The following is a 25,556-nucleotide window of genomic DNA, read 5'->3' as shown; positions in this document are numbered from 1 at the left end:
TTTAAGGATGTCTCTCAGAGGTTGAGCAGCTTCTTGGAATAATCAGGGAAGTGTTCATTTCATTTTACTATTCAGGATATTATTTATCAATCATCGTTGGTGTGTAGCAATGTGGACAGTAGCTCTCATGAACATTTCACCGTATTTGGGATTCTAAGGTGATAAGAATGTCACTTAAGGAACTGTGGTGCTGGGAGAAGGGTTTCCTGTTCACTTGTTAATCATTTAGTGACTAATCAATCTTTAAATATATGAAGGGTTGAAAGGTGTGGTACCCTAAAATTTCTTCTCCTCTACTTACTGCACTTTTTGGAATGTTAAACATTATTTGTTAGCACCTTAGAGCATGGTTAGCAGCTTAGAAAAAATGTAGAACTCTGATCATTTTGCTTTTCCCCCCACCCTTTGGGACAGTACTGAGGAAAGTATTGGGGTGGGGGGTTTTGGATTTGGATTGTTTTGTTCAATAAAGAGTAATTGGGAGTTGGAGTTGGTTATGACTTTTCTTAAAAAGGGGAAATTTCTTGGTCCATGTGTGCTCGTTATGCATCATCCAGCATTCAATATTTCTGTTCTTACAAGTAACTGGTCTAAATTGAAGCTAAAAAAAATCTTTTTGTGTCTAATCTCTTTAGCAGGAGGAGCAATCTCAGAACTGTTATGAAGACCTTTGAAGTTCTTCATTCTTTCCCACTTTGCCATCATGTGGCCTCTGGACACTGTGGTCAGTCATTTGAAAATTGACTTTAATTTAAAACAAAGGCGTGTGCCTCCCACCCAGGAGGTGGGAGGGTGAATTTTATGTTTAAATGAAGAAGTGAATTATGGAAGAAGAGTATACGACCTTCCCTTCCCTTTCAAGCATAAGTCCAAATAGACTCTCAGGAATGAAGATTTGTGAAGACATCAGATAGGAATTTTGACTCATTTAAACTTTGATGCCTAGTTATGTTGCTGGAGAAAAAATACCTGTGTTTTGCTCATCTAACTTTATTGTACCCAGCGTCATTTTGACCTGTCATTTCCTATCTCCCATTTGCCTTCTGTCCTCAATGCATGTCCTCGAGTGACTTCTTATCTGAAATTTTGCTACTGGTATCCTAGGAAAACTTTTGTTGCATACTCTCATTTTAAACTTCTCTCCCCTAATACCTCCTATATTTCCATATTGTGTGCAAAGGATGGGCAGAAAAGAAAGTGCTTGAAAGATTTCAAATTTTCAGAAAGGGAACAATGAAGGCCCTCTCTTCCTCCCATACCACATTTTGCCCAAGAAGCCGGGCTGTAACAATTCAGGGTTTTCCCTTGTTTTCCTCTCATTGCATGTTTCCCTCCAATCTTGGTTCATTGTCATTAATCATGGTTTTTGAAGATAGCTAGTTTTATCCATCTCCAGCAATGAATCATCAATAGTTTATATTGCTTTACCTGTGCTGGCTTCCAGAGATGGAAACAAACCCAGGTGTCTCACAACAAGCTACTTTTTTACTGGGTTGGGGGAATCTATGCAAGGAGTAAAGTAAAACCATCCGAATCAAAGCAGCAAATCACATAGTTCAAATCAAAGATCAAGGTGAATTTTTTGTATCACTGCCTGTGGAAATCTAGCCTCATCAGTCATTGCGTTTTTCCCTTCCTGTACCTGTGCTCCTTTTTCTTACTGTGTTTTCAGTCACTTCCTTTCTGTGAAAGGTTGCTTAGCTTTTTTTTTTTTTTTTTTTTTTTTTGACATTTGTTGTTCTTTATATAAAAATAGCAGATTGGATAGATGTGTACATTTGATGTTTGAAATTCTCTGAAAATCCCATTAGGAAACCAGGTGTGAAAAGGGCTCAGTAGCTTCTCTGAATGGCGTTTTTAGCTGACTGGAAGTGCTTAACCTGGATTGTCTTTTTTTATCAGTATTTTAAAAGGAGAATTTAAATACTGTGCTTACTGTGAAATATATCAGTTGGTGAGCCGGGCGCGGTGGGTCACGCCTGTAATCCCAGCACTTTGGGAGGCTGAGGCGGGTGGATCACCTGAGGTCAGGAGTTCGAGACCAGCCTGGCCAACATGGTGAAAGCCTGTATCTATTAAAAGACAAAAATTAGCTGGGTGTGGTGGCGCATACCTATAATCCCAGCTACACCGGAGGCTGAGTCAGGAGAATCACTTGAACCTGGGAGGCAGAGGTTGCAGTGAGTGGAGATCGCACCAATGCCCTTTTGCCGGGATGACAGAATGAGACTCCATCTCAAAAAAAAAAAAAAATCTGATATATCAGTTGGTGGATGCTCCTATAGGTAGCCAAACACATTGATTACCTTTTAGATTTTAGGATAGAAATCAAAGTAGAGCACCTCAGTAAGAGCCTCTTTGTTTCACTCCATCATTTGGAACCAGTATATTCAGTAGTCGAAGAAAGAGCTCTCCCTGAGTCAGTTGCAAAATGTCTATATTTTTAGATGCCGCTACTTTTTTCTTACTCGTTTTGAAACTGTCATGAGTTAGACCAGTGGTTGAGATGAGTAGGTGGCTCACTAGACATGTTTTTGTTTTGCAGACGTTATATCCATTCCAGTCCTCTGCACTATACACTGCAGCAGTGTGCAAAGTATGGGACTTAGAGGGTTTCTGCCATAATTCCATGTGTGAAGTAGCTTGGTTTCCTCTGCCTGTGCATCTGGATGTTTGTGCTACGTCCACCTCCTAAACTGGCTACTGAGAAAATCATCTTCAGCCCTGTCAGATTGTCTCTGGCGGTAGCTCCTAATAATTATTTATGTTTTGGAATTTTTTTTTCAACTTTTAAAACCTTCTATCCATTTCAATTTGAATTATTTGATTTGTACAATATATGTATATTCTCTTCCTTTTTGTCATCCCTGCCATGCCACCCCCAAAATTTTGTTTTTAAAAATATTCTGGGCTGGGCGTGGTGGCTCACACCTGTAATCCCAGCACTTGGGGAGGCCGAGGCTGTTGGATCATCTGAGGTCAGGTGTTTGAGACCAGCCTGGCCAACATGGTGAAACCCCGTCTCTACTAAAAATACAAAAATTAGCTGGGCGTGGTGGCGGGCACCTGTAATCCCAGCTACTCGGGAGGCTGAGGCAGGAGAATTGCTTGAATCCAGGAGGCAGAGGTTGCAGTGAGCCGAGATTGCACCACTGCACTCTAGCCTGGGTGACAGAGCAAGACTCCATCTCAAAAAAAAAAAAAAAAAAAAATTCTGTAGTTTTGTACAAGATGAGACTTAGCCTTGGGTACTTCTTGCTGAAGCTTTAATGCTTTGTAAATAAAATCGGATGTTTATTAAAGAACAGGTGTAGATGTTTATTTGTAAACACTGCTCACTTCTGGAACTTCCTGGCCACTTTGCTTTAGTACAAAGGAAAATGTGGTTTCCTTTGTTGATACTAGATCTTTCGGTGTGGAAAGATAGATCTGGATGGGGTAGGGAGTGGACAGGTAGCCTAGATTTCTGCCTCTAGATGAGATTATAAATAAATGATGCAAGCAGAAAAGTTGTTGATCAAAAAGATCATCTAGTAATCATCTGTCTTCCAATTACTTAACTCAGTATAGTTTTGTAATTACTCTGAAGAGGCCGTAGGACTAGGCATTCTGGAGGTTACAAAAATGCATGCTAGGAAGTTCCTGCCTTCCAAGGATCTTTCTTCAAGTCTACGTAAGTACGGTTAAATTCTTATTAACCTTTTTTTTTTTTTTTTTGGAATGAAGTAGCTTTAAAATTAAATGCTCATTGTCTCCTAAAGATGTTTCACAAAGTCTATGTAAGTCTTTGATTTTAATGTCAAATTTGAGGGTCTACTTATTAATCTTTTATGTGATTGAGAACTCCATCTTTGACATCATAGCTGTTTCATAGCAACCTTGACCTAAGTGAATGATGAGCGCTGTTCTGTAGGGTAAAGGGAGTAGGCCAAGAGTCAGGGAGCATCATGCATCTTCTCACTCAAAATATATCTTCGGTATCCTTGGGAAGGAAGAGTGCCTAAAAAGGGGAGAGGAGCTGCCTTTAACATAACGTTAAACATTCTGATTTGAAATGGTCATCTTGGCCCTTGTCTTTATGAACTTCCATTTCTATTTAAAATTCCTTACACATTGAACAGTGTTTCACACTTTACAAAGTGTTCTCATGTACAGTATATCATTCGATGCTCTAAGTGACCTTCCTCAGATAGGCAAGGAGGTCTGAAGTTACAAAGGAAGAAACAGAAATTCAGGAAGGGTAAGTTACTTGCCTCCCAGTCCAGAGTTCTTAATCCTTTTTATAGGAGGTTTAGGAGCATTGAAATAATTCAAGTTAATCTTCCTTTTTTTAGACTTTAGTATTTGTTTTTATTTGGTGACATTTAACTGGGGCTTTTGAAACCCTTAATTTAGATCCTGGTTTATAGAGGGTAAGGGTAAGGGTGAGGAAGAGCATAACTTCACTATGCATTTGAGGTAATTTGGAAATTTACTTCAGTTTCTGAAGTCTTTTCTTCTTTGTCTTCCCAAGAGGTGGATTTAAAGTCATTAAAAGAACACGAAAACGGCCAGTGCGGTGGCTCACGCCTGTAATCCCAGCACTTTGGGGGGCTGAGGTGGGTGAATTGCTTGAGCTCAGGAGTTGGAGACAAGCGTTGACAACATGGTGAAACCCCGTATCTACAAAAAATAGAAAAATTAGCCAGGTGTGGTAGCCTGCACCTGTAATCCCAGCTACCTAGGAGGCTGAGGTGGCAGGATCACTTGAGCCTAGGAGGTTGAGGCTGCTGTGAGCTGTGATCATGTTACTGCACTCCAGCCTGGGTTGACAGAGTGAGGCCCTGTCTCAAAAAAAAAAAAAAAAAAAAAAAAAAAAAAAGCAATGAAAAGAATGAAGACTGGTAAGGTGGTTATTTTATTAACAATGATAGATAGTAAAGCAACACCATTATGTTTTTTTCCTGCCTTGTGGCCTCACCTGTTTATAAGGACTGGACTTTTATTTATTAAGTTGTGTTGTTTTATTGACAATACATGCATCGTATCTTTTGACTTTGAAGGATATCTCATGTCAAAGGAATCAAGTTATGATTTGTAGAGGATTCAGCTGGAATAGCTTGTGGGTGCTGGCTAAGGGTGGCAAAATGCCTGCTGAGACATGAAGATTTTGGCCACTAGTTTTGCCCTTGGGAGCCTGGGGTTGGCCTTCTACCTGCCTTTGGTGGTGACTACACCTAAAACACTGGCCATCCCTGAGAAGCTGCAGGAAGCTGTGGGGAAAGTTATCATCAGTGCTACAACCTGTACGGTCACCTGTGGCCTTGGCTATAAGGAGGAGACCGTCTGTGAGGTGGGCCCTGATGGAGTGAGAAGGAAATGTCAGACTCAGCGCTTGGAATGTCTGACCAACTGGATCTGTGGGATGCTCCATTTCACCATTCTCATTGGCAAGGAATTTGAGCTTAGCTGTCTGAGTTCAGACGTCCTGGAGATTGGACAGGAAGCTTTCCGGTTCACCTGGAGACTTGCTCGAGGTATCATCTCCACTGACGACGAGGTCTTCAAACCCTTCCGAGCCAACTCTCACTTCGTGAAGTTTAAATATGCTCAGGAGTATGACTCTGGGACATACCGATGTGATGTGCAGCTGTTAAAAAACTTGAGACTTGTCAAGAGGCTCTATTTTGGGCTGAGGGTTCTTCCTCCTAACTTGGTGAACCTGAATTTCCATCAGTCACTTACTGAAGATCAGAAGTTAGTAGATGAGGGATTGGAAGTTAATCTGGACAGCTACTCCAAGCCTCACCACCCAAAGTGGAAAAAGAAGGTGGCGTCAGCCTTGGGGATAGGAATTGCCAGTGGAGTGGTTGGTGGTGTGTTGGTGAGGATTGTCCTCTGTGTGCTGAGGGGGGGCCTGCAGCAGTGATAGCCTCAAGAACTTGACAGCCTTGCTCCTGAAGATCTGGCTGCCCAGGAAGCCAAGCTAGCTTTTTAGGGGAGTGTTCTGGCTGCTGGTAGTGGATCAGCTTAGAGGGAAGGCTCCCATAGCCAAAAGAATGAGTGGAAGAAATGGAGGGGACAACCTCCTGGGAGCTATGGGCAGTAATCTAACTTCCTTATGTCCCATGGATCTCTTCCTGATCTTCCCTGCCCATTGGGTGCCCAGGAAACTGCAAGCATTGCCTGTGTTCCCAAGAGTTCAAAGAAGCTTGCATTCATTTTCTACCCTTTATAACCTGGATTCCTCCCCGCCTCCATTTCCCCTCTTCTGAGCTGTGTATTCATGTAGAGGGATGTATTTAGATTTTCTAATGAACATTTTTTTCTTCAATAAAAGTAATTTCACGGTAGCTGTATGGAGACCTAACTTTTTCTTTTCTGCTCTTTAGTTTCTTGTATTTGTTTAAATTGTCCCATAATCAGTCTGGCTTCATTTTCCTCAGGTTTCTTAGAATAGACATTAGACAAATTGTCTGCTTTTGGGGGCAGGGGGTGCAGTGCTTAAGCCTATGACAGGGGTTGTTAGTAATGACATCCGGCTCAGGTCTGTAACAGTCACTGAATATTAACAAATTGCCTGTTCTGCCCAGGTAAATCCCCTGTTTGGTATTAAATTGAATTTCTTGGCAAAACACTAGATTCTTCACCTGGTGGGTTTCCCCTTATTCAGACAGCACCTTGGCTTGCCTCCGCTCCAGTCCTTTTAGCTCTTTCAGTGCCCTGAAGCTTGTATTCCTGGGAAGGTCAAGTATTGGTTTCTTACAGCAGCCAAGGCCCCCAAGGGAGGATTAGTACTTTGATTCCTCCGTAGGAAATCCAATCTTAAGACTCCAGGGCCATTTGGACCATGTCTGAGATAATTGGCTTGTGGAACCATCAGGGAAAGGCTCTTGGCCACCAGCTGAGCTACTTCTTTTTTCTTCCTCTCACTTTTCTCTGGCTACAGGAGGTAGCAGAAACCAAAGACCAGTGATTCTCTAGACATGTGTCAGAATCATCTGGATGATCTTGTGAAAAATAGTTTCTTGAGCTCTAATCCAGACATTGCTAACTCAGTTTAAATTATGGTCAGAGGATCTCTATTATTTCTTTTACTTTTAACTTGTAAAAATTTCAAACCCATAGAAAAGCTGAAAGAAATGTTTGGTGACCATCCATAGACCTTTTACCAAAATTCACCAGGTAGTAACATTTTGTCACAATTATCTTTCTCAATATAGATTGATTTTGCTAAACCATTTGAAAGCTAGTCACAGACATTGCAACTCTTTACTCTTAAACCATGTATGCATCTCCTAATAAGGATGTTCTCCTCTGTAACCACAGTATCTTTATCACACTAAGAAAATTAATTTCTGGCCGGGCATGGGGTGGCTCAGGCCTGTAATCCCAGCACTTTGGGAGGCCGAGGCAGGCAGATCACGAGGTCAGAAGATCGAGACCATTCTCTCTTACACGGTGAAATCCTGTCTCTACTAAAAGTACAAAAATTTAGCTGGGCGTGGTGGCGGGCGCCTGTAGTCCCAGCTACTTGGAAGACTGAGGCAGGAGAATGGCAAGTTTTTTTGTATTTTTAGTAGAGATGGGGTTTCCCCATGTTGGCCAGTCTGGTCTCGAACTCCTGACCTCAGGTGATCTGCCTGCCTTGGCCTCTCAAAATGTTGGGATTACAAGCGTGAGCCACTGCTCCCAGCCAAGGTTGACCCACTATTGATAGTAAGCTTGATCATTTGGTTAAGGTGGTGGATGGCAGATCTCACCACAGATGTGTGGTGTGGGTGTGTGTGTGTGTGTTTTTCCCCTTTGTAATTCATAGTCTGTGGGGTAATACTTCATGATTATATGGCTCTCCAAAACTGTTCTCATATTTTGGCATCCATTGTTTTTGCCTTGTTCATCATTACACGTTGGGGACTGCAAACTGGCAATTCTTTACATTCATCTTACCTATATTAGCCTGCATTTCTCTGTAAAGAAGAGCTTACTCTTTTTACCCTCTTTTTATTTTTGAGGTCTCCAATAGATTCTTCTTATTCAGTGAATTGTATATAATCCATTATCATTTTCTCTTTTAACTTTTTAGGTTTAGGGGTACATGTGCAGGATTGTTGCATAAGTAAACTGCAGTTAATGGGGGTTTGGTTTTCTTGATGTTCAAATTGTCCCCAATTTTGGCCAGTAGAAGTTCCCTCAGGCAAGCTTTTGCCCTTTTGCTGAGGTTTTATTTGACATTGAGCATTTTCTTGCTTCTAGTTCAACATGGTATCAGGTTCACATTTGGACTCTCCTTGCCCCAAACCTGAATCTGGTCCTCTTTCCCCAAGGAACCCTGGTTCCTCTTAGTGTGGGGAGTAGCATTGAGAAACCAAAGTTTGTGTGTTGGGTGTGCTCATTGCTGTTGGGGAGTCATTGCTCCTAGGCTGTCTCAGTGTCCTAGATGTGTATCGTGAGTTCAGAGCATCTTTGTTAAGGTTGTTAGGTGGTTCTGATGTATAGCTAAGGTTGAGAACCACTGACTGAGGCCCAGGCATAGGGAGTCATTTTACTATTGCTCTTATCTTAAAAAAGATCTTAACGTTTTACACACACCCTTACCCCCATTCTGTCTACTTCAGAGGGGATGGATTTCAGAAGACCTGGGTTCTGTTCCTGGTTCTGCTATTGATGGTGTAATGGAGTGAGCTACCGGACATCATCTTTGAAATAGGTGATTGTGAGGATCCAGTGAGATCCTGTGAGGTAAACTGAAGTACTGGACATGAGTTCAGGAATATTATTGATGAAGCATTCAGTACGGGACAACTTGCTGAGACATTCAGGAGATAGCTTGCTGTACTTTAAGCAAGCAGTCTTGACACTAGAAGACCATGAAACAATATCCTACTTTATACGTAATGAACTCAGCATGACATCGCTGAGGAGGACTGATGGGTAGTCCCATTTTCCAGATGGAGAGACTGAGACCCAAGAAGAGCTAAATAACTTTTCCAGTCCTCTGTTGCAGCCAGTAGTCAAGTATGAGATGGACTCTTGCACAGCTCTGGCATTATAACCCTCTGCATTGGGCTCTTGAGTTTTGACTCCAAGGATGTGAAGGGATTGAGCAGAGAAGAGAATAAAAGATGCCCAGTTGTGTTAGTAAAGCAAAAGCTGTTGAATTCTGTGCAGGTAATCTACCATTGCAGGCTCAAGGAGATGCTGACTGGACTAATATTTGGGATTTAGAGTGGCTGGTGTTCCCACATCCCCTTCGGGGGCAAAGTGGAAGAGATGACCCTTTTGTGATGCCATACTGGTGTCCGTACAGGCCCCTTCTGGAGGCTTGCTGTCAGCCTGGGCTTCCGGGCACACAGCTAATGAGTACTGGGGCCTCCACTCACTATCTCCCTCTTCCCTGAAAAAAGCTGGGGGCATAGTCAGCATGGAACCCTACTTGCTTTGCACTGAAAGGCTCAAAACACAGAGCCGTGCAAGTGTATCTTCACACACATCTTCATCTGTAATAAAAGTTTGATAGGCCAGGCACCTGTAATCCCAGCACTTTGGGAGGCTGAAGTGGGTGGATCACCTGAGGTCAGGAGTTCAAGACCAGCTTGGCCAACATGGTGAAACCCTGTCTCTACTAAAAAAATTAGCTAGGCTTGCTGGCATGTGTCTATAATCCCAGCTACTCAGGAGGCTGAAGCAGGAGAATAGCTTGAACCCAGGAGGTAGAGGTGGTAGTGAGCTGAGATTATGCCATTGCACTCCAGCCTGGGTGACGAGAGTGAAACTCCGTCTAAAAAAAAAAAAAAAAAAAAAAAGTTTGATAAATGGTTATTGAATGTGTGAGAAAGTGTGGCTGGAAACTGACTAGTAATTCAAACCCTTGTGGCTCCTGTGAGCCAAGAGTAGAGGCAGCAACCTCGTTCTCACCAGATGTATCATTAACGTCTCTGCAGGGAGACTTTCCTTTGGGCCCATTGAGTCAACACCTCAGAGATGTCTTAAAAATGAGGGAACCTTGAAGCAGTACCATCTCATAAGCATTGTTCACTGCCACTGTATTAGGTAAAGCCAACCGATTCTAGCCAAATGCCTGCTTGTGCTCTGCTTGGACCTGCCTTGAGATCTTGGCCTAATTTTTCCCCCCTCCTGGGACTGAATGAAGCAATATAGACTGTATGTTGTAACTTCGTTATATTTCACTGTGTGAGGGGTGAAAGAAATTCTTGGATAAAAGCCTCTGGAGTGACAGAACAGGACAAGGAGGTATGCTTTAGCCTGATGATAAAAACACCCACAGCTCGTGCCAGCTGCCCCAACAGGTTGAGAAACCATCTTTATTTAAGAACTGCCTGCTACCAGAATCAATAAATAACTACTATTACAAGAAATACAAGAGAGAAATAGTAGGCCAGTGGGAGTGGTTCAGTTTTAACAAACACTGAGTCAAGTCAGTGGTCCGATGAAGCCTTAGCATTTGCCAAGCTGAGCCTCTCTAAGCTGTGCAGGCCCTGGATGGGATGGGTAAGTTGGAGGAATCTTGGGGCTGAGGCAAGATGTATCCCATCTAAGGGCACTAAGTGTCATAGGCCCCAAAGGCTGCCTGGGGCTCTGGCCAAAGCTATCTGACCCATTTTGTTTCTCTCATTTTCCTTTATGTCCTATCTTCCCAAAGCCTATGACCATATACACAAGTCCACGGTGTCCCACAGCTACCAGGTTCCTGTTTCCATGGAGCTTTTTGGAGGCACATAGAAAAATGCCCTTCTAATCCCTTTTATGCTAAGAGCCTCTCTGGCAGCCCCCATCACATCCAGGAGGAAGCCTAGGATAGGTCTCACTCAGGGAGATAGAGCACCACTGTCCTGCCAGTGGCCACAGGTTTGAGGATACTGCGTCTCCGACGAGCCGGTTGGCAGTCCCATTCTGAGACCAGGCAGAGAAAAGATTCCTGTGTAGCTGGGGAAGAGATTAAGGGAGTCAAACATTCTTAGCCATTTTGGGCTCTTGCCCAGAGTACAGGCTGGCCGACCCTGGGGGCTGCCCTAAAGAGGCTGGGTAAGCACTGGGCTATAACCAGAATTCCTGGATGAGCCCCCTTAATGGCTTCCCCTAAGGTGCGGGGCCACAGCAGGTGGGATCTCCAAGACTTCCTGGGCCGAACACTTTGATTCTAAGAGTCTCATCTCTGGATGGACACTTGGAGCATCTCCTACCCCTCCAGTCACAGCTTCACCTTATCCTAGACCCCATGTCAACAGCTGCCAGAATTCCTCAAAGGTCCCTCAAAAAGAAGCGTCTTCCTTATTGCAGGGCCTCCTGGAATGAGGAAGGTCATTCCAGAGGTTTTTTTTCTGATGTCTAACCTCAGTCTCATCTGTTGTTACTTTATGAAAAGAAGACACCCCCCACTACCCCCATGGCCTTGCCACTCCCTGGCACCATCTGTATCATTTGCTGCCCTGAATGAAAGCAGATAACCTGATCTTGCTGGCCCCTGAGACTCCGTCTGGAGAGAGCTGCCTTCCCCCCGAGGCTGGGTGTTCATCTGGACTGTTAGAGCAACAAGGACCACGGAGCCAGGGCAAAGGGCTCTGTAAGGGGAGCCCAAATGTATGCAGAATAGAGGGCACTTGTCTCCCTGGGCCCTGAAGAGGTGCCTATAGGTTGTTCCTGTCCCTAGTCCCCAAGGTGTTTACTGGCCACTAAGCTGTGGGGTAAAGTACTTGTCTGTGGCTGTTCCTCTTGCCGCCGCCTCTGGGGCTTGATGTGTGAAAGGAGATAACCCAGAACCGTGGTCTCATGATCACAGTGAAAATAAGCACATTGTCAACTCCCCCAGCCCATCTGGGCAGAGAACATGAAAATCAGAGAACCCCTGGGCAGGAGGGGACTCTGAGAAGCATCTAATCTAGTCTTCTGCAAGCAAGCTCATGTACAAGTCACTCTAGCAGGAGGCTGTTGCATTTTACAAGCTTGCATGTCCTCAGGTCACCTGTTGTCTTATTAAACCTTAGTCCTCTACCTGAAATCTCAGGCTGCAGGAACATCTATTTTATTGTCGGTTCTATCCCCCAAATTCTGCCTGCACAGTGGTTAGGTTTTCTTTTTTTTTTTTTTTTTTTTTTTTTTGAGACGGAGTCTTGCTCTGTCACCCAGGCTGGAGTGCAGTGGCCGGATCTCAGCTCACTGCAAGCTCCGCCTCCCGGGTTTACGCCATTCTCCTGCCTCAGCCTCCCGAGTAGCTGGGACTACAGGCGCCCGCCACAGTGGTTAGGTTTTCCTGGGGCTCAGCTTTCCCTGGTTAAAAACCCTTCGTGGGTCTCCTAGGAGGTCTGCCTTCCTCCCCTTTTTAGTGGACCTCATTAGCATTAAGGTACTTAGTTGTGAGTAAGTATCGTTGGCCTCAAGCAAGTTTAGGGGCTGTAGCCTCCAGCTTCACTGGTTAGGTCCTGTGCCAAACCAGCTCCTCCCTCGGCCCAGCAACTGGACACCTATCCCCTGCTTCCCCTGACGCAGCCCGAGGCAATGAGGAAGGAATTGGATAAAACTTAGAAGGAGGTTTTGTTCAGCATCCCCTTTCTGATAGAGAACCAGGCACAGGCCAAGTCATGGCCAGAGGGGGGCCAGGAGGGATGCTAGGCCAAGTTTGGACTCCCTGTCAGGGAGAATGGTCATACAGCTGAGCTCCTAGCACCCTTGCTTGTAAGGGTTGGGAAGAGGTGAGGAGGCTTTGATTAGCCAGCTCCAGGAAAGCTGCCCTGGGCGGGGGGTGGGTGGGTAGGGTGCAGTGGGGGTTTGGTCTGGCAGGGAAAAGGCATGTGAGCTTGTATTTTTAAAAAATTGTAGTGGGTAAACATCAACATAAACCTGCCCAGGAAAATAGAGCAGGACTTAAAAGTTTAAAAAACCATAACAAAATAGAGCTCTAACTGTAAACTACAGAAAACAGGCTCGGAGCTTCAGAGGACATATGCCCTTCAAGATGCCTGTCCTACTGCCCCCTGTGAAGGGCCACCTGTCGGAGAACGGGCTTTGGGGTTTCCTGGTTGTGCTGCTGCTCTTGCCTAGGGAATCTGCTTTTGCTTTGGCCTCTTTTCTTGGGGCAAGAGCGAGGTGGACAGGGAGCTTCAAGTCAGCACTGCATGTTCAGTAGAAGCTCTGCCACACCTTGGACTGGAACCCAGCCATGCCAGTCCCCATGATCACCAATCTGAACCCCTTGAAGAATTTTCATACCCTACTGACTCTAACCACCTTCTTAGCCAGGCCATAGCCATTCAGCAGTGCCTCCTTCCTCTGGGTAGACAAACAGTCTTGAACAGAAAGGTGGGAGACTCGAGTTCTTAACCCAGCCCCATCTCTTCCGGGCTGTGTGACCTTGGGAATCCCAGACCCTCTCTGGACCACCTCCATTTCCTCATCTGTAAAGTGAGGGACTTGAAGAAGCTGAGCTCTAAGGCCTCTTCCAGCTCCGATGTTCCATGACTGGTAGTATACCCAGAGCTCAGGAAAGGATGGCCCATTTATTAACCCCTTTTCCTCTAGGGAAATGCAAGCAGTCCAAGGCCGTCTGGGAGCGGATCTGGCCAGGTGGTCCTAGGTATACCTGGGAGCAGGCAGGGCCACATTTATCCTCTGCCCTTCCCAGAAACCTCCCAATTCCAGGATACATAGCATGAATGCTGCATTCCCCTCCCAGGCAGGAGTGAGTCAGTTCTGGGAGAGCAGAGTCCGGGGCTGCAGGTCGGGAAGCCGAGCTGACTGCAGGCAGCGCTGGAGGGAGAGGTGGGCGCATGATTGGCCATCTCCTGCCCCAACCCTGGAGGGACTGTGCAGGATGGGTCTTGGAGGGATGGGAGACCCCACCAAGACAAGCCCTTTAGTCACCCAGCCACCTGAAGTGGCGCTGTCAATCTGGGGATGACAGGGTCAGGTTGGCAGTGTTGGCTGAGAAGGCAATGTCACCTGGGTTGTGACTATCTCAGACCAAGTCTGGTGCCCCTTTCCACCAAGGGCCTCTCAACTCTTTTTAGCTCCCACCCCAAGCAGTATCACCCCCTCAAAGCTGAAGGGGCTCAGGCTCCCAGCCTCAGGCATCGGGGTGCTGGTTCTCAGCCGCTAGGGCAGGCGGGAGCCCCTAGGGAATCATCAGGGACAGCGTCAGGGTCCTTGCTGCTGCTCAAGGGAGAAGGTAGGAGAGTTCTTGGTCCCAGGGCTTGCCCTTCTCCTTAGACTGAAGGACGGTGAGGTGTGCACTTCGCCCCAGTTCTTCAGCCTGTTCATGTCTGGTGTTCCCGCTGGGCCTAGGACTGCTCTCAAGTGGTGGAGTCCATATAGGGTCCCAGAGTGCCATCTCTGCTGAGTTGAAGACACGTTTTTAAACCCCCTTCTTCCCATGGGCCTGTTCCTTCCCTCTGGGCAGCCTAGAGCTCAGGTATAGGCATCAGTGTCATCATGGAAGTTACTGCCTGGTGCCTCTCGATTTAAAGAAAATCCTTGCGTGGGCTCTGTCCTGCGGCAGAATATAAAATATCCTACCTCCTACAAAAAGGGCACTGTTTTAAAGTAGGTATTTAAAACTAGCCACTCTCTGGCACAGTGTCAGGCCACCTTGGCAGCAGGAAGGGGCCGGCTGGCTGTGTCCATCGGAGGTGGCGTCCAGCTGCGGTGCAGAGGGAGGGGTGCCAGGATCAGAGCTCCAGGGAGCCTATGAGGATGAGCATCGCCACGGAGTGGGAAACGATGGCGCCAGGGTGTGGTGCTGGGCGGACTGCCAGGTTCTCCACCATCATGCTTGTGCCTGAAAACAGCACAAGCTGAGTCAGCTGGGCCAGGGACTACCCTAGCCCCACCCTTGTGGCAAGATTGAGACCTTTCCTAAGAAGACTCACAGGGCCAGCTGCAGGCCTGGGAGCGGACGGCTGGGTGTTCTTCTCAGCCCGACTCCTACAGTGTTTTGTAGACCCTTTGCTTTTGCTGATTGGTTTTCAGCCTCCCCCTGCACCCTGCTCCCTTCCCTGGCCCTCGGGGATGGTTTGCAGGGTGGGTAGAAAGGTGGTGGCGAGCAATTCTAGGACTACTTTGTACTTGGTTCCTCCCTGCCTTCCACTTTCCCTTGCGGGTCGAGATTGGAGTTGGCCTGGGGTGGGAATGATCCCCTCAGGCATCTGGGTGGACCCTGATCCTCTCGAGGGGATAAGGGCAGGGCAGGGGCAGCACCTCCATTCCTCACGATGTGGACTTCTGCAGGGATCCCATCCCCTCCAGGCCCTGTGGTCCGAATTTGTACCAGGGCATGGCCAATGTCTTCAGGCACTGGGATTTCTATCCAGTTCTTGCTGGTGAGGTGGAGTGTGGGAGTCAGGTGTAAGTCATTCTGGTACAGCATCTGTGGGAAGGAGGTTTCCAGGTGGAGTTTCCTGACACCAGGGCTGATCGTTTAGTCCTTCCCAGCTTTAGGTACTAAGAGGAGCCCCGATGGTTCTGGGCCCTTGCGGTCCAGCTTCCTCACCCCTCCTCCCCATTGACAAAGCTCCTCATTGGTGGGAGGAAAGCTTGCAGGCCACTGAACTGTTTCTGTAGACTCCTGAAGCTAGGAGAACCCCCATACTCCATCCCCATAGTCCATCACTGCCCCTGTGAACTCTGCCTTTCTGCAGTGACACCATCTGCCCCTGTTTTTATAGTTCCTACTGCAAGTTACCGAGAGAATCGTTCATGAATTTCATTCTCACAGTCACAAACCCTTTGCTTATGTCTCACTCAGATGCCTCTTGTTATAAATTGTTGCTGCTTATGTTCACTGGAAACACAGAGGAGCTGTTCCTTCCCATTCTGGGCCTAGCTGATCCCTTCCTCACCTTATAGCCGGTGACTGCAGACTCATTTCGGAAAGGAACCACAGGGTCCCACTTAATGCTAAGACTGGAGCTTGAGAAAGTCCAGGAGATGTTGCCAGGAGGTCGCCGCGGAGCTGCCACAGAGGAAGAATTGGAGAGATGTCCAAACGTTTCCCTGGCACCCCGCACCCTCTCACCTTTAGCCAGCCCTTCTCTGGATGTTTGCCTCTAGCAGTTACACCCAGCACATTCTGTCACCCATGCCCACGAAACAAAGCCCCTGAAAATCCAAAGGTTGGAGAAGTGTGAGATGCTTCAGAGGTCATGAATTCCATTCTCTTATTTCCATTAGGCTTGCTGTCTAATTTCTGTCCAGCCCAGAGCTGGTGGGCTAGAGCATTTGTCTTACCATTGGGGAAAAAGTGATCCCAGAGGCACCCACCCTCCAACATATTCCCCTACCCCCACCCCAGGCAGAGAGACTCACGGGGTTTCATGGTTGTGGCATTGGCAGAAGGGCTGGCAGGTCCAGTGCCAGCCCGGTTGTAGGCCCTCACAGTCACATGGTACTTGGTGTTGGGGTGCAGGCCGCTGACTCGGGCACTGGTGTCCAGCCCTGCTGTCCTCACTCGGTCCGCGGCTGCTTCTTTGTCCCCAGCTTTCCAGTAGCGGATCTGAAGGAGGCGGGGGTACCCAAGGGGTAATAGTCAAGCCCAGGATCTCAGGGCTGCCCCGGCCCCCCATATTCTGTTCCTCTCTTGCTCATCCTGGTCCTTGTGACCCAGACTCAGGCCTCAGAACCTGGACACTAGATCATGAGCACCCAGAGAGCAGGGCCGTGTGGGTGTGAGTCCCCTGCTGTCTGTTGGTGCCTGGTTCAAGGAAGGTGCTCAAGACGTGGGCCAGGGAGGGAGCCAGTGGCACAGGCTCAACCTAGCAATGGCCTGCTGGAACCCATCTCATTTCAACAACTTGGGGAGGCCACTGAGGGCATTCTGCTAAGGGATAGAAAATGCTTATTTTTACTACAAAGTAGTCCCCCGGCCCCAAGCAAGCTTCTGAAGGCTGCCTAATACATGCAAACCCATTTTCATGGTAATCATAGCATGAAGACCTGCTAAACATGCTTTCAAATCAAGGGCAGAGTTTGGACTTATCTCCACACTGTGGCTTGCCTAAGCTATTGTGCTGAAATCTAGAGTACTCTACTGGAATGAACTTGTGCTATCACTAGTAGGCCCAGCCTGATGATTCTTTCTTGCTTTTCCTTCTTTCTCTCCCTCTTTCTTCCTCTCACTTTCCATCTGCTCCACAGGTACCCCTATGTGGAGTTCTCAGTGGACCCAGTACTCAGGCCAGACTGCTGGGCCCCAAGTTCCCCCGGGATAGGATGTTCAACGGTCCATAGAGTGGCTCAGGCTGTTCTCTGTGCAGCCCTGGATAGGGCAGTCTGAATGGGCTCTGGCATGAAAGGGGCAGGCCATGCCCCTTCCCAGAACCCATTCCCTCTACCCTCCCAGCTTCCAGTGCTGGCTCTAGCCAAGCATTTACTTTAAGGCTGCCTCCAGGGTCTGTCTTCCCCAATGGGCATAAGCCATGGTTTTTAAAATTTTATTTATTTATTTATTTATTTATTTTTTAGATGGAGTCTCACTCTGTCGCCCAGGCTGGAGTGCAGTGGCGCAATCTCAGCTCACTGCAACCTCTGCCTCCTGAACTCAAGCGATTCTCCTGCCTCAGCCTCCTGAGTAGCTGGGGTTACAGGCATGGGCCACCACACCCAGCTAATTTTTTGTATTTTTAGTAGAGGCAGGGTTTCACCATGTTGGCCAGACTGTTCTCAAGATCCACTGCCTCAGCCTCCCAAAGTGCTGGGATTACAGGCACGAGCCACGGTGCCTGGCCTGCCACGGTGGACGAAATTTGCATCCACAGTGCTGCATAGACTGGATGCTCAGTTTGCCATGTCAGTGAACCAGGGATGCCAGGAGGAATGATTAGTAAGCTGTGAGTTGTTCCCACCTGGCTTTGAAGCCCCAGCACCCCTTCCTCTCCCAAGCCCCAGGTTGGTGCTCACCTCATACCCCAGGAGGATACCATTCATGTCCTGCTGCACGGGTTCCCAGGTCACGTTCATCTCTGAGGATGAGACCCCTTTGGCCCAGACCTTGGTAGGGGCCACCCTGGGCTCTGGGGACCGATACAGAATGGGTTTGGATTCCCAGGACACCCCCTGGGGCACCCCCCAACCAGGATTGCCTTTGCTTAAGATTTTGGAGGAAAGCCCAGGGCTCAGGATGAAGGCCAAGTGGGAACCCCCCAAGCAATGCTCCAGGGCCCACTTCTCTTCCCAGAGAGCCTCCCTTTCCCTAACCCCGAAGGGAGACAAGGTAGCAAGAGCTGGAAGTGAGGCCAGGGGTGTGGAACCCAAGTGTCCTCTCAACCTTCTCCTATGGAACTGAGCCGAGAGATGAGTAGCGTCCTCCCACCCCACACTCCTGTGGACAAGTGGCTGGGGTAGGGACGAGAAGTGGGCCCGGGGCAGCCCACCTTCCTCGGCGGAGTACACGAGTGCAGTGAGGCTCTCCGGCCCCTCCCCGCGGCGGTTGTAGCTGCGGATCTTGACCTCAAAGGGTGTGTAGGGCCGGACGCTCTCGTTGCTGTAGACGAAGTACTGGGCATCGGCGCCAGGCACCCGGGCGGTCTGCCAGTGAGTGCTGCCCTGCCTGCGGAAGGACAGCAGGTAGCCGAAGCCGTCTCCGTTCTGGTACTCCCGTGACATGGGCTGAGGGGCAAGAGCGTGGCATGGGCGAGGATCCGCAGCACGTGTCCCTGCCCGTTCCCTGGCCCCACCCAACCTTTGCCAAGAGTGGCGGCCCTGGACGCCTGCGCCTGCAGCGTGGATTTGCGTGAGGGGCAGCGGGTGCGTGGGAGGGGGACAGGAAGTTGTCCGCATTTGAGTCAGAGCTGTGCAGTGGTCCTTTCTGCAACTGCTCAAGCAGGAGAGGAGTCGGGGAGGAGGAGGACATCTGACTCTTCCAGCTTACCGTCCAGTTGACAATGAGCTCTCCGGGGGCTCCACCTCCTCCGCTGAGTCCTGAGGGTGCCACCGAGGGCGCTGTCAAGCGCCAAGAGACACGGATACGGCTTGTTAATGAGCAAGGAAAAAAGGAAAGCCCTGAGCCTGTGCCTGTAGAGCATCGTAAGATGGGGAACCCCTTCAACTGGGCCCTGGGTTTGTCCTCCAATGGTCCCTCTGAACATAGGCTCTGGAGTCAGGCAGTCAAATCCCACCTCTGCCATGACTAGCTGTGTTTCCCTGGGCAAGTTACTTAACCTTTCTGTGCCTCTGATTTTCTTCTCCATGGAGATAATCATGTTTCTCTCAGAGGCCGTAATGAGAATGAAATTAAACAGGACGATGGTTAGCATAGAGCGGATGATGCACACACGATCATTGTCCTCCTTATTCCATCAACTTAAACTAAATCACAGAGACCAACTCTCGTTTGCTTTAAAATAAGGGGAATAAATAACCCAAAACTGCAGTTAATGCAAACAAACAAACAAAACAAACTACTTTTGGGCTCCAGAGTGATATATTACTATTTTTCTTTTTATTGCAGATTTAATCTCCTAATTGTCTCGAGTATTAAACAAGGCTGATATTAAAACACGAATTTATTTCATCAGCTCCTGTAGCTTAGCAGAGAGTAACTTGGCTGGGGGTCAAAATATTTTCACAGAGAAACCAGCAGCTGGAGATTTTTCACTTGCTTCTGATGACAATAGTTTAGGGCCCTGTAATTTGCAAGAGGCCCCTAAACACATTGGCCATTTGATCCTGTGAGGTGGGTGTTATTATTGCCCTTTTCAGGGTGGAAAGACTGAGGCCCAGAGTAGTTAATCAACTTGCCTAAGGTCACACTGCTAATACATGACACAGGTGGAATCCGATCTCAGTCCTTCTGATTTTAAAGCCTGTCATGTTTCCTTTGCCTCACAGCTGTCTTTGTGCTCCTCGGCTCCTGGGATACTATTAATAGAATAAAGGAGTCCCCTCACTTCTCCACATTTGACCCTCCAAGAAGTTCAGGATCAATCAAAGAAAGTGTTCCCTTTGGAATTTCTTACTCAGGAGAGGTACCAGCTAAAAATGTTGAGTGTTTCTGGAAAAAGGAGAGTTTTTCCAAACAAAGCCTGGAGAGTTAGTTTGGGGCATGTAGGAGAACATGTTTCAGGGAGACAAGAAGATGGACCCTCACTACACATCCAGTGCAACAGGTCTGGGCAGGTGAGAGGAGGGAAGGAGTGTCCTGAATCTATGCCCCTGGTCCCAGGATCCCAGGGCTCTCATTCCAGGCCATCCCCTGCGAATGGCTTGGAGATGGGCAGGAGCCTCTCAGCAGATGCTGACTGGAGCCTGTGCCTCCCCCACTCTCTCCTGGATTCTCTTCTCCCCCTCCTTGCCCACTCAAGACACCCACATGCTTTTTGCTGAGGGTTGTGGGCAGGTTATTCATTCCATCTGCTCCCTAAGAAATCATCTAAAGGGCTTGGAGACACTGGCTGCTTCCCTAGCCCCCTGCACAGAACACACACACACACACACACACACACACACACACACACACACACACACATCTTTCACATCATCTGATTTCTTTTTTCTTTCTTTCTTTTTTTTTTTGAGATGGAGTCTCGCTCTGTCGCCCAGGCTGGAGTGCAGTGGCACGATCTTGGCTCACTGCAACCTCCACCTCCCGGGTTCAAGCCATTCTCCTGCTTCAGCCTCTCGAGTAGTTGGGATTTACAGGTGTGTGTCACCACGCCTGGCTAATTTTTGTATTTTTAGTAGAGATGGGGTTTCACCATGTTGGCCAGGCTGGTCTCGAACTCCTGACCTCAGGTGATCTGCCCTCCTCCGCCTCCCAAAGTGCTGGGATTACAAGCGTGAACTACCTTGCCCAGCCAGCATTAACTGATTTCTGTAGTGCATACTTTTCCAGGAGGACATCTGTCTACCACCCCGTGGTCCTGGGTTCAAGTCCAAGCTATGTCAATGTGACTCTTTCCTTCTCCGAACTTTGGTTTTTCCACTTTAAAAAATTAAACTTAAAAAAATTATAGATGCGCATGCAGTTGTAAGGTTGATCAGTTTTTAAATGAGGAGTTTAGACTAGATGATTTGTCCATACAGTGGGCCTGGTCCCAACTTGGTGTTCTGTCCTTGTCTGTTTTGTGAGAGTCTGAAGCCTGTGAGCAGGGCTGGAACTCAGCATAACTGCGGCTGGCGTGGCACTTCCTATAAGTGGTGCCAGGGTCTCTGTCCTGATGATAGTTCTCTGGGACACACAGGACTCTCACCTGCTTCCTTGGTCCGGATTTTGCTGGAGGGCCCACTAGGCTCCCCAGTGCCCAGAATGTTGCTGGCTATGACCCGGAACTCATAGTCCATCCAGGGGGTGAGGCCCAGCACCTGTGCAGTCTCGGCATTGCCCTCGATGTTTGCAGGATCTGCAAGGCACCAGGGAGTCCATGTTCCAGCATTTGCTTATTCATCTGGATGCAGAGGGCAGGCACTGGCCTGAATCACCACTTATCTACCCAGCCCTCACTTCGGTACTTGCCATATACTAAGCACTCAGTACCTTTTTCAGAAATTATTGAAAAACTACTCAATTTCCCTATCTTGGTACCTCTGCTACTGCTGTGTGCACCCCCACGCCCCTACGAATGTTTTCATTGCTCCAGTAACAATCCTACCAATTCTTCAAGGGCATAGACCAAGCGCCTCCTCTTCTAACTCTTTCCCGACTGTCCTGCTTCCTATGTGACTGTCTTGCTGCCTGCCTGCATGCTCTCTGCTGGCAGAGGGCAAAGCTTGTCCCTCTTGGAAGCTCCAGGCTCAGCCCTGGCCCTCAGACCCCTGATCCCCAACCCTTGACCCTTTCTACCTCCTACACCCAGCCAAGCCTTATCAGCACTGACCCGGGTGGGGTCACACTTACTGGTCCGAACCTGCTTCCACTTCCCTGCAGGTGGAGTGCGAGCTTGCAGGGTGTACTTAGCAATGGGACTGTGGTTGTCGAAGCCACGGCTCCAGCTGAGCTGGATGGTGGTGTCGCCAATGTCCCTCACCACCACGCCTCCTGGGGGACCCGGCGGACCTGCACCAAGAGGTCAGAGCACAGTGGGTCAGAATTGGGCAGCTTCCAATTTGAGCCAACCTCCTCCCAGCCAGGCTTGAGCTGGTACAGTACTGAGACAGGTCAGCAGAGGGCGCAGTGAACACACACCCAGGAGGGAGCGCCGGCAAGGGATGTGGGCAGTTGGGGCGGGTGCCAGTTGGAGGGTGGAGGGATGTGTCTCAAGGCTGGGGGGCTCACAGAGGCTGTCACGTGGAGAGGTGCATAGATTTCCCAGCACTAGGCTTTGAAAACTTCAGGGCTCAGTAAAGCACTCCTATCTTGGGATGTGTTTAGGAGTGGATTTTTTAAACTTTGGCCTTGGAAGAAAAATGTCCTGATCATTTAGGTCCTGTGAAGAACCGCAGGATATATCCAGCTCACAGGAGTTCCGCCAGAAGCCCTTCCCCACAGCTTTGAGGGAGGGGAGGGGAGATGGGGCGAGCAGGTCAGAACAGCCCAGCTGGGCTTTAAGGGAGTTAGGGTAGGGGTAGAAGTGGGAAACCCCTCACCTCGGACCAGGACTGTGGCCTCCTTGGATGCGCTGTCCACCACCGTCTGGGCCATGCACGTGTACTTCCCCCCATGGCGCAGCTGGGCATTCAGGATGGTCAGATCCCCAATGGTCTCCTTCTGCACATGGGGACAGTTAGGGGCGGCAGGTCAGAGCACCGGCCCTGACCAGTGCAGCAGGCTATGAGACATGAGGCAGAGCTTGGGAGTCCCCTACTCTGTGACATCCATGGACCCCGCTGGATCTCAGTTTTCCTGTCTGTTCAATGGGAGGAATCACGACTCATCACTTAGAACCACTGGGGACTAAACAACAAAGTTTGTTTCAGGAGACAGTCAATGACTGTCCACATTAATAATGTCATTTGCCCTAGGGGGCAGGCCAACAAGAACAGTAGTGGGAGTGTCTTGGTGGCTGCCCACAATTCCAGGTTTGTCCCTAACCCTCTCCTATATGCATGGTCCCTGGGTGGAATCCAGGAAGGACGGCTATTCATCCAAGGATGAGTTTGCCATGCGTGGGCCTGAGGGAATGGGGGACGCTTAGGCTATGGGGGACTTAAAGGTGGGGATGGCTAAGGACATCCTGGGGCCCCTGTCTCTCTGGAAAGAGGGAGAAGCCATGGGGCTCTGGCCGTAGGCCTCACCACATTGGTTCTCCGGTAGTGCCCTCCGGGCTTATCAAAGTCGATGGGGAAGTCGTCCAGGGTCCAGGTGAATGTGAGGTCCATGGTGGGGTCGTGGGAGGCATGGCACTGTAGGGTCAGGTTGTCACCCAAGTTGATGTCGGCACTCGAGGGGGCTAGGGTGATCTTAGTTGCATCTGCCAAGTAAAACAAGGCCCCTGGGTGGATGGGGGAGGAAATGGGCACAGGCAGGGTCCGCAGGGCAGGCTGAGAGGCTCTGTCCTAAGGCCCAGCAAAAAGAAGAGGCGGTGTGACCCACATGTCCCAACTGCCCAGGACTGCATGAGTGTGTGGCAGGCAGGGAGGCATGACCGGAGTCTCGATGGTGGCCAGGGGGTGGTCCCAAGCGAAACTGAATCCGGGGGTGGCCTTGACACCAAACTAGGAGCAATGTGGGACACAGGAGCAGGATGACGGGGAGGACAGTACCCTGAGGAGGCTGAGTCCCCGGCCTACCCACATGGCAGCCCTCACCTCGCACAGACAGGATTCCAGTGCTGTTGGCTTTGCCCATGAAGTTCTCAGCAAAGCAGGTGTATTTGCCTTCATCTGACCGACTGATGTTTCTTATGATCAAGGTGCCATCTGGAGTTACAGTCACTCTGTGGCAAGGACAAAGCAGATGTGCCCAACTCAGGGACGGTTGTCACAGGAGGGGAATTAGCGTTCTAACGAGGAGGAGCAGGAACTGTGCAGGGTGGGGTGTGGGTGGTACCTGCTGCTGTTGACCAAAATCTCCGTGCCTTTGCTCCAAAGCACCACGGCCTTTGGAGCTGCCCGGGGCTGGCAGGGGATAACGATCTCTCCCCCGCGGGCTGCAGGGATCAGACGCCTCACAGGATTCAGCCTGAAGTCAGGGGCGAGTGCTGGAAGGAAAGGGGAGAGCCACAGAGAAAAGTACTGTCACCCTTGATGAAGACGTTACTTGGCCTGCCCTTTGAGGCCACCTCATGAGTGACTCCTACCAGCACCTCTTCCAGAATTCTTTCAGAACCAAGCCCTTTTTTCTCTGGCCTAAGCTATCAAATCTCCTGCCTGGACTATTGACAACACCGCCCTCCCCAGCCCCCCGCCCCTCAACCCCCCGCCGCCGCCACCCCACTTCAGTCTTCCTGTTTCTGCGCGTTCCTCCTACAATCTTTTCTCCACCCAGCGAGGAATGAACAGCTTTTTCAACTCACACTCAGTGGAGCCCGGCTCTTCACAAATAAGTCTCCATCTTTCCAATCACATCTTGCTCCACTCTCTCTCCCACTCATTATGTTCCAATCACCTAGCCTTTTTTTTTTCCCCTCTCTCTTTTGAAGTTGTGAAGTCTTTTCCTGCCTCCAGACCTTTGCACTTGCTGTAAATCTTGCCTGGAAATTCCCCAGATCTTCACGCGGCTGGCTCCTTAACATTCAGGTCACAGCCTAAATGGGACTTCCTCATAGAAGACTTCTCTGACCACCCCATCTAACAGGCCCATCTCACGCCCATCACTCTACTGGATTTTCTTTTATTTTCTTTTAAGACAAGTCTTGCTCTGTTGCCCAGGCTGGAGTGCAATGGCACAATCTCAGCTCACTGCAGCCTCTGCCTCCAGGGCTCAATTGATTCTCCTGCCTCAGCCTCCTGTGTAGCTGGGACTACACGTGTGTGCTACCATGCCTGGCTAATTTTTGTATTTTTCATAGACATGGGGTTTCACCATGTTGCCAAGGCTGGTCTCGAACTCCTGAGCTCGAGGTGATCCACCCACCCCTGCCTCCCAAAGTGCTGGGATTACAGGCATGAGCCACTGCACCCTGCCTGGATTTTCTTTATACTATATTTGATGGCTAGCTGAAATTGTTTAATTGTTTGATTTGGGGTTTATTTGTCCCTTTCCCTCTACTGGATTGTAAGCTACTTAAAGGCAGAGACTGTATCTTTCGTATTCATCCTCTGTGAGGTGTTGAGTAAGTATTGGTTGAATGGATGAAGGAACGAATGAATGCTTCTTAGCAAAACTTCACTAAAACTTGATGTGGTGGGTATCGCTGTGTCCATTTTATGGATGAGGAAACTGAGGCTCAGTGAGCTCAAGTCACACAACTAAATATTAGCACTGGCTGGCATTTCCCAGGCACCAGCATAAAATGGGCAGGCCTTTTATGCTGTACCTCTTTCATCTCACTTGTTCCCTACAGCAGCCCAGGAGGGCAGGACTATTATTGCCTACATTTTATAATCAAGAAACTGAAACACAGAAACACTAAGTAACTTGCCAAAGCCTCACATAGCTGAAAGGGTTGGGTTACACAGATCTGATTGATTTGGTTTCCGTTTTTTTTTTCAGTGCAGCAAATATTTACTGTGTGCCAGACATGGGACAAGTC

At 48.7% G+C, this 25,556-nt stretch overlaps 3 protein-coding genes across 7 annotated transcripts in view; 2 read left to right on the top strand and 1 right to left on the bottom strand.

The window, feature by feature from the left end:
* Positions 1 to 1,500, top strand: part of LOC105484808 (RB binding protein 5, histone lysine methyltransferase complex subunit) — a 36,093-nt gene extending 34,593 nt beyond the window's left edge. For 2 of the 4 annotated variants that reach the window (XM_011746806.3, XM_011746808.3), the window contains exon 14: positions 639 to 1,500. In XM_011746806.3, the coding sequence (XP_011745108.1) occupies positions 639 to 664 (26 nt within the window). In that variant the 3' untranslated portion in view covers positions 665 to 1,500. Of the gene's footprint in view, positions 1 to 635 lie in introns of all 4 variants that reach the window. The other 2 variants (XM_011746807.3, XM_011746805.3) reach the window with 1 other exon arrangement.
* Positions 1,501 to 1,649: 149 nt separating this feature from the next.
* LOC105484806 (transmembrane protein 81) lies at positions 1,650 to 10,768 on the top strand. The gene is made up of 2 exons (XM_011746801.2): positions 1,650 to 4,240; positions 5,043 to 10,768. The coding sequence occupies exon 2, from the start codon at positions 5,141 to 5,143 to the stop codon at positions 5,906 to 5,908; it is 768 nt and encodes a 255-aa protein (XP_011745103.1). The 5' UTR covers positions 1,650 to 4,240; positions 5,043 to 5,140; the 3' UTR covers positions 5,909 to 10,768.
* A 2,706-nt stretch (positions 10,769 to 13,474) lies between these two features.
* The window catches only part of LOC105484807 (contactin 2), a 31,969-nt gene continuing 19,887 nt past the window's right edge, over positions 13,475 to 25,556 (bottom strand). For both annotated transcript variants that reach the window (XM_071078892.1, XM_011746802.3), the window contains 13 exons: positions 23,912 to 24,062; positions 23,671 to 23,798; positions 23,158 to 23,333; positions 22,510 to 22,630; positions 21,821 to 21,979; positions 21,177 to 21,326; positions 18,857 to 18,927; positions 18,360 to 18,594; positions 17,887 to 17,999; positions 16,297 to 16,483; positions 15,831 to 15,943; positions 15,190 to 15,358; positions 13,475 to 14,770 (listed from right to left, as the gene is read on the bottom strand). In XM_071078892.1, the coding sequence (XP_070934993.1) occupies positions 14,661 to 14,770; positions 15,190 to 15,358; positions 15,831 to 15,943; positions 16,297 to 16,483; positions 17,887 to 17,999; positions 18,360 to 18,594; positions 18,857 to 18,927; positions 21,177 to 21,326; positions 21,821 to 21,979; positions 22,510 to 22,630; positions 23,158 to 23,333; positions 23,671 to 23,798; positions 23,912 to 24,062 (1,883 nt within the window). In that variant the 3' untranslated portion in view covers positions 13,475 to 14,660. The remainder of the gene's footprint in view (positions 14,771 to 15,189; positions 15,359 to 15,830; positions 15,944 to 16,296; positions 16,484 to 17,886; positions 18,000 to 18,359; positions 18,595 to 18,856; positions 18,928 to 21,176; positions 21,327 to 21,820; positions 21,980 to 22,509; positions 22,631 to 23,157; positions 23,334 to 23,670; positions 23,799 to 23,911; positions 24,063 to 25,556) is intronic.

The sequence above is a fragment of the Macaca nemestrina genome, chromosome 1, assembly GCF_043159975.1.
Source record: "Macaca nemestrina isolate mMacNem1 chromosome 1, mMacNem.hap1, whole genome shotgun sequence".
Taxonomy (NCBI): domain Eukaryota; kingdom Metazoa; phylum Chordata; class Mammalia; order Primates; family Cercopithecidae; genus Macaca; species Macaca nemestrina.
The sequence above is the reverse complement of the archived record's forward strand: the minus strand, read 5'-3'. Positions and strand labels throughout refer to the sequence as shown.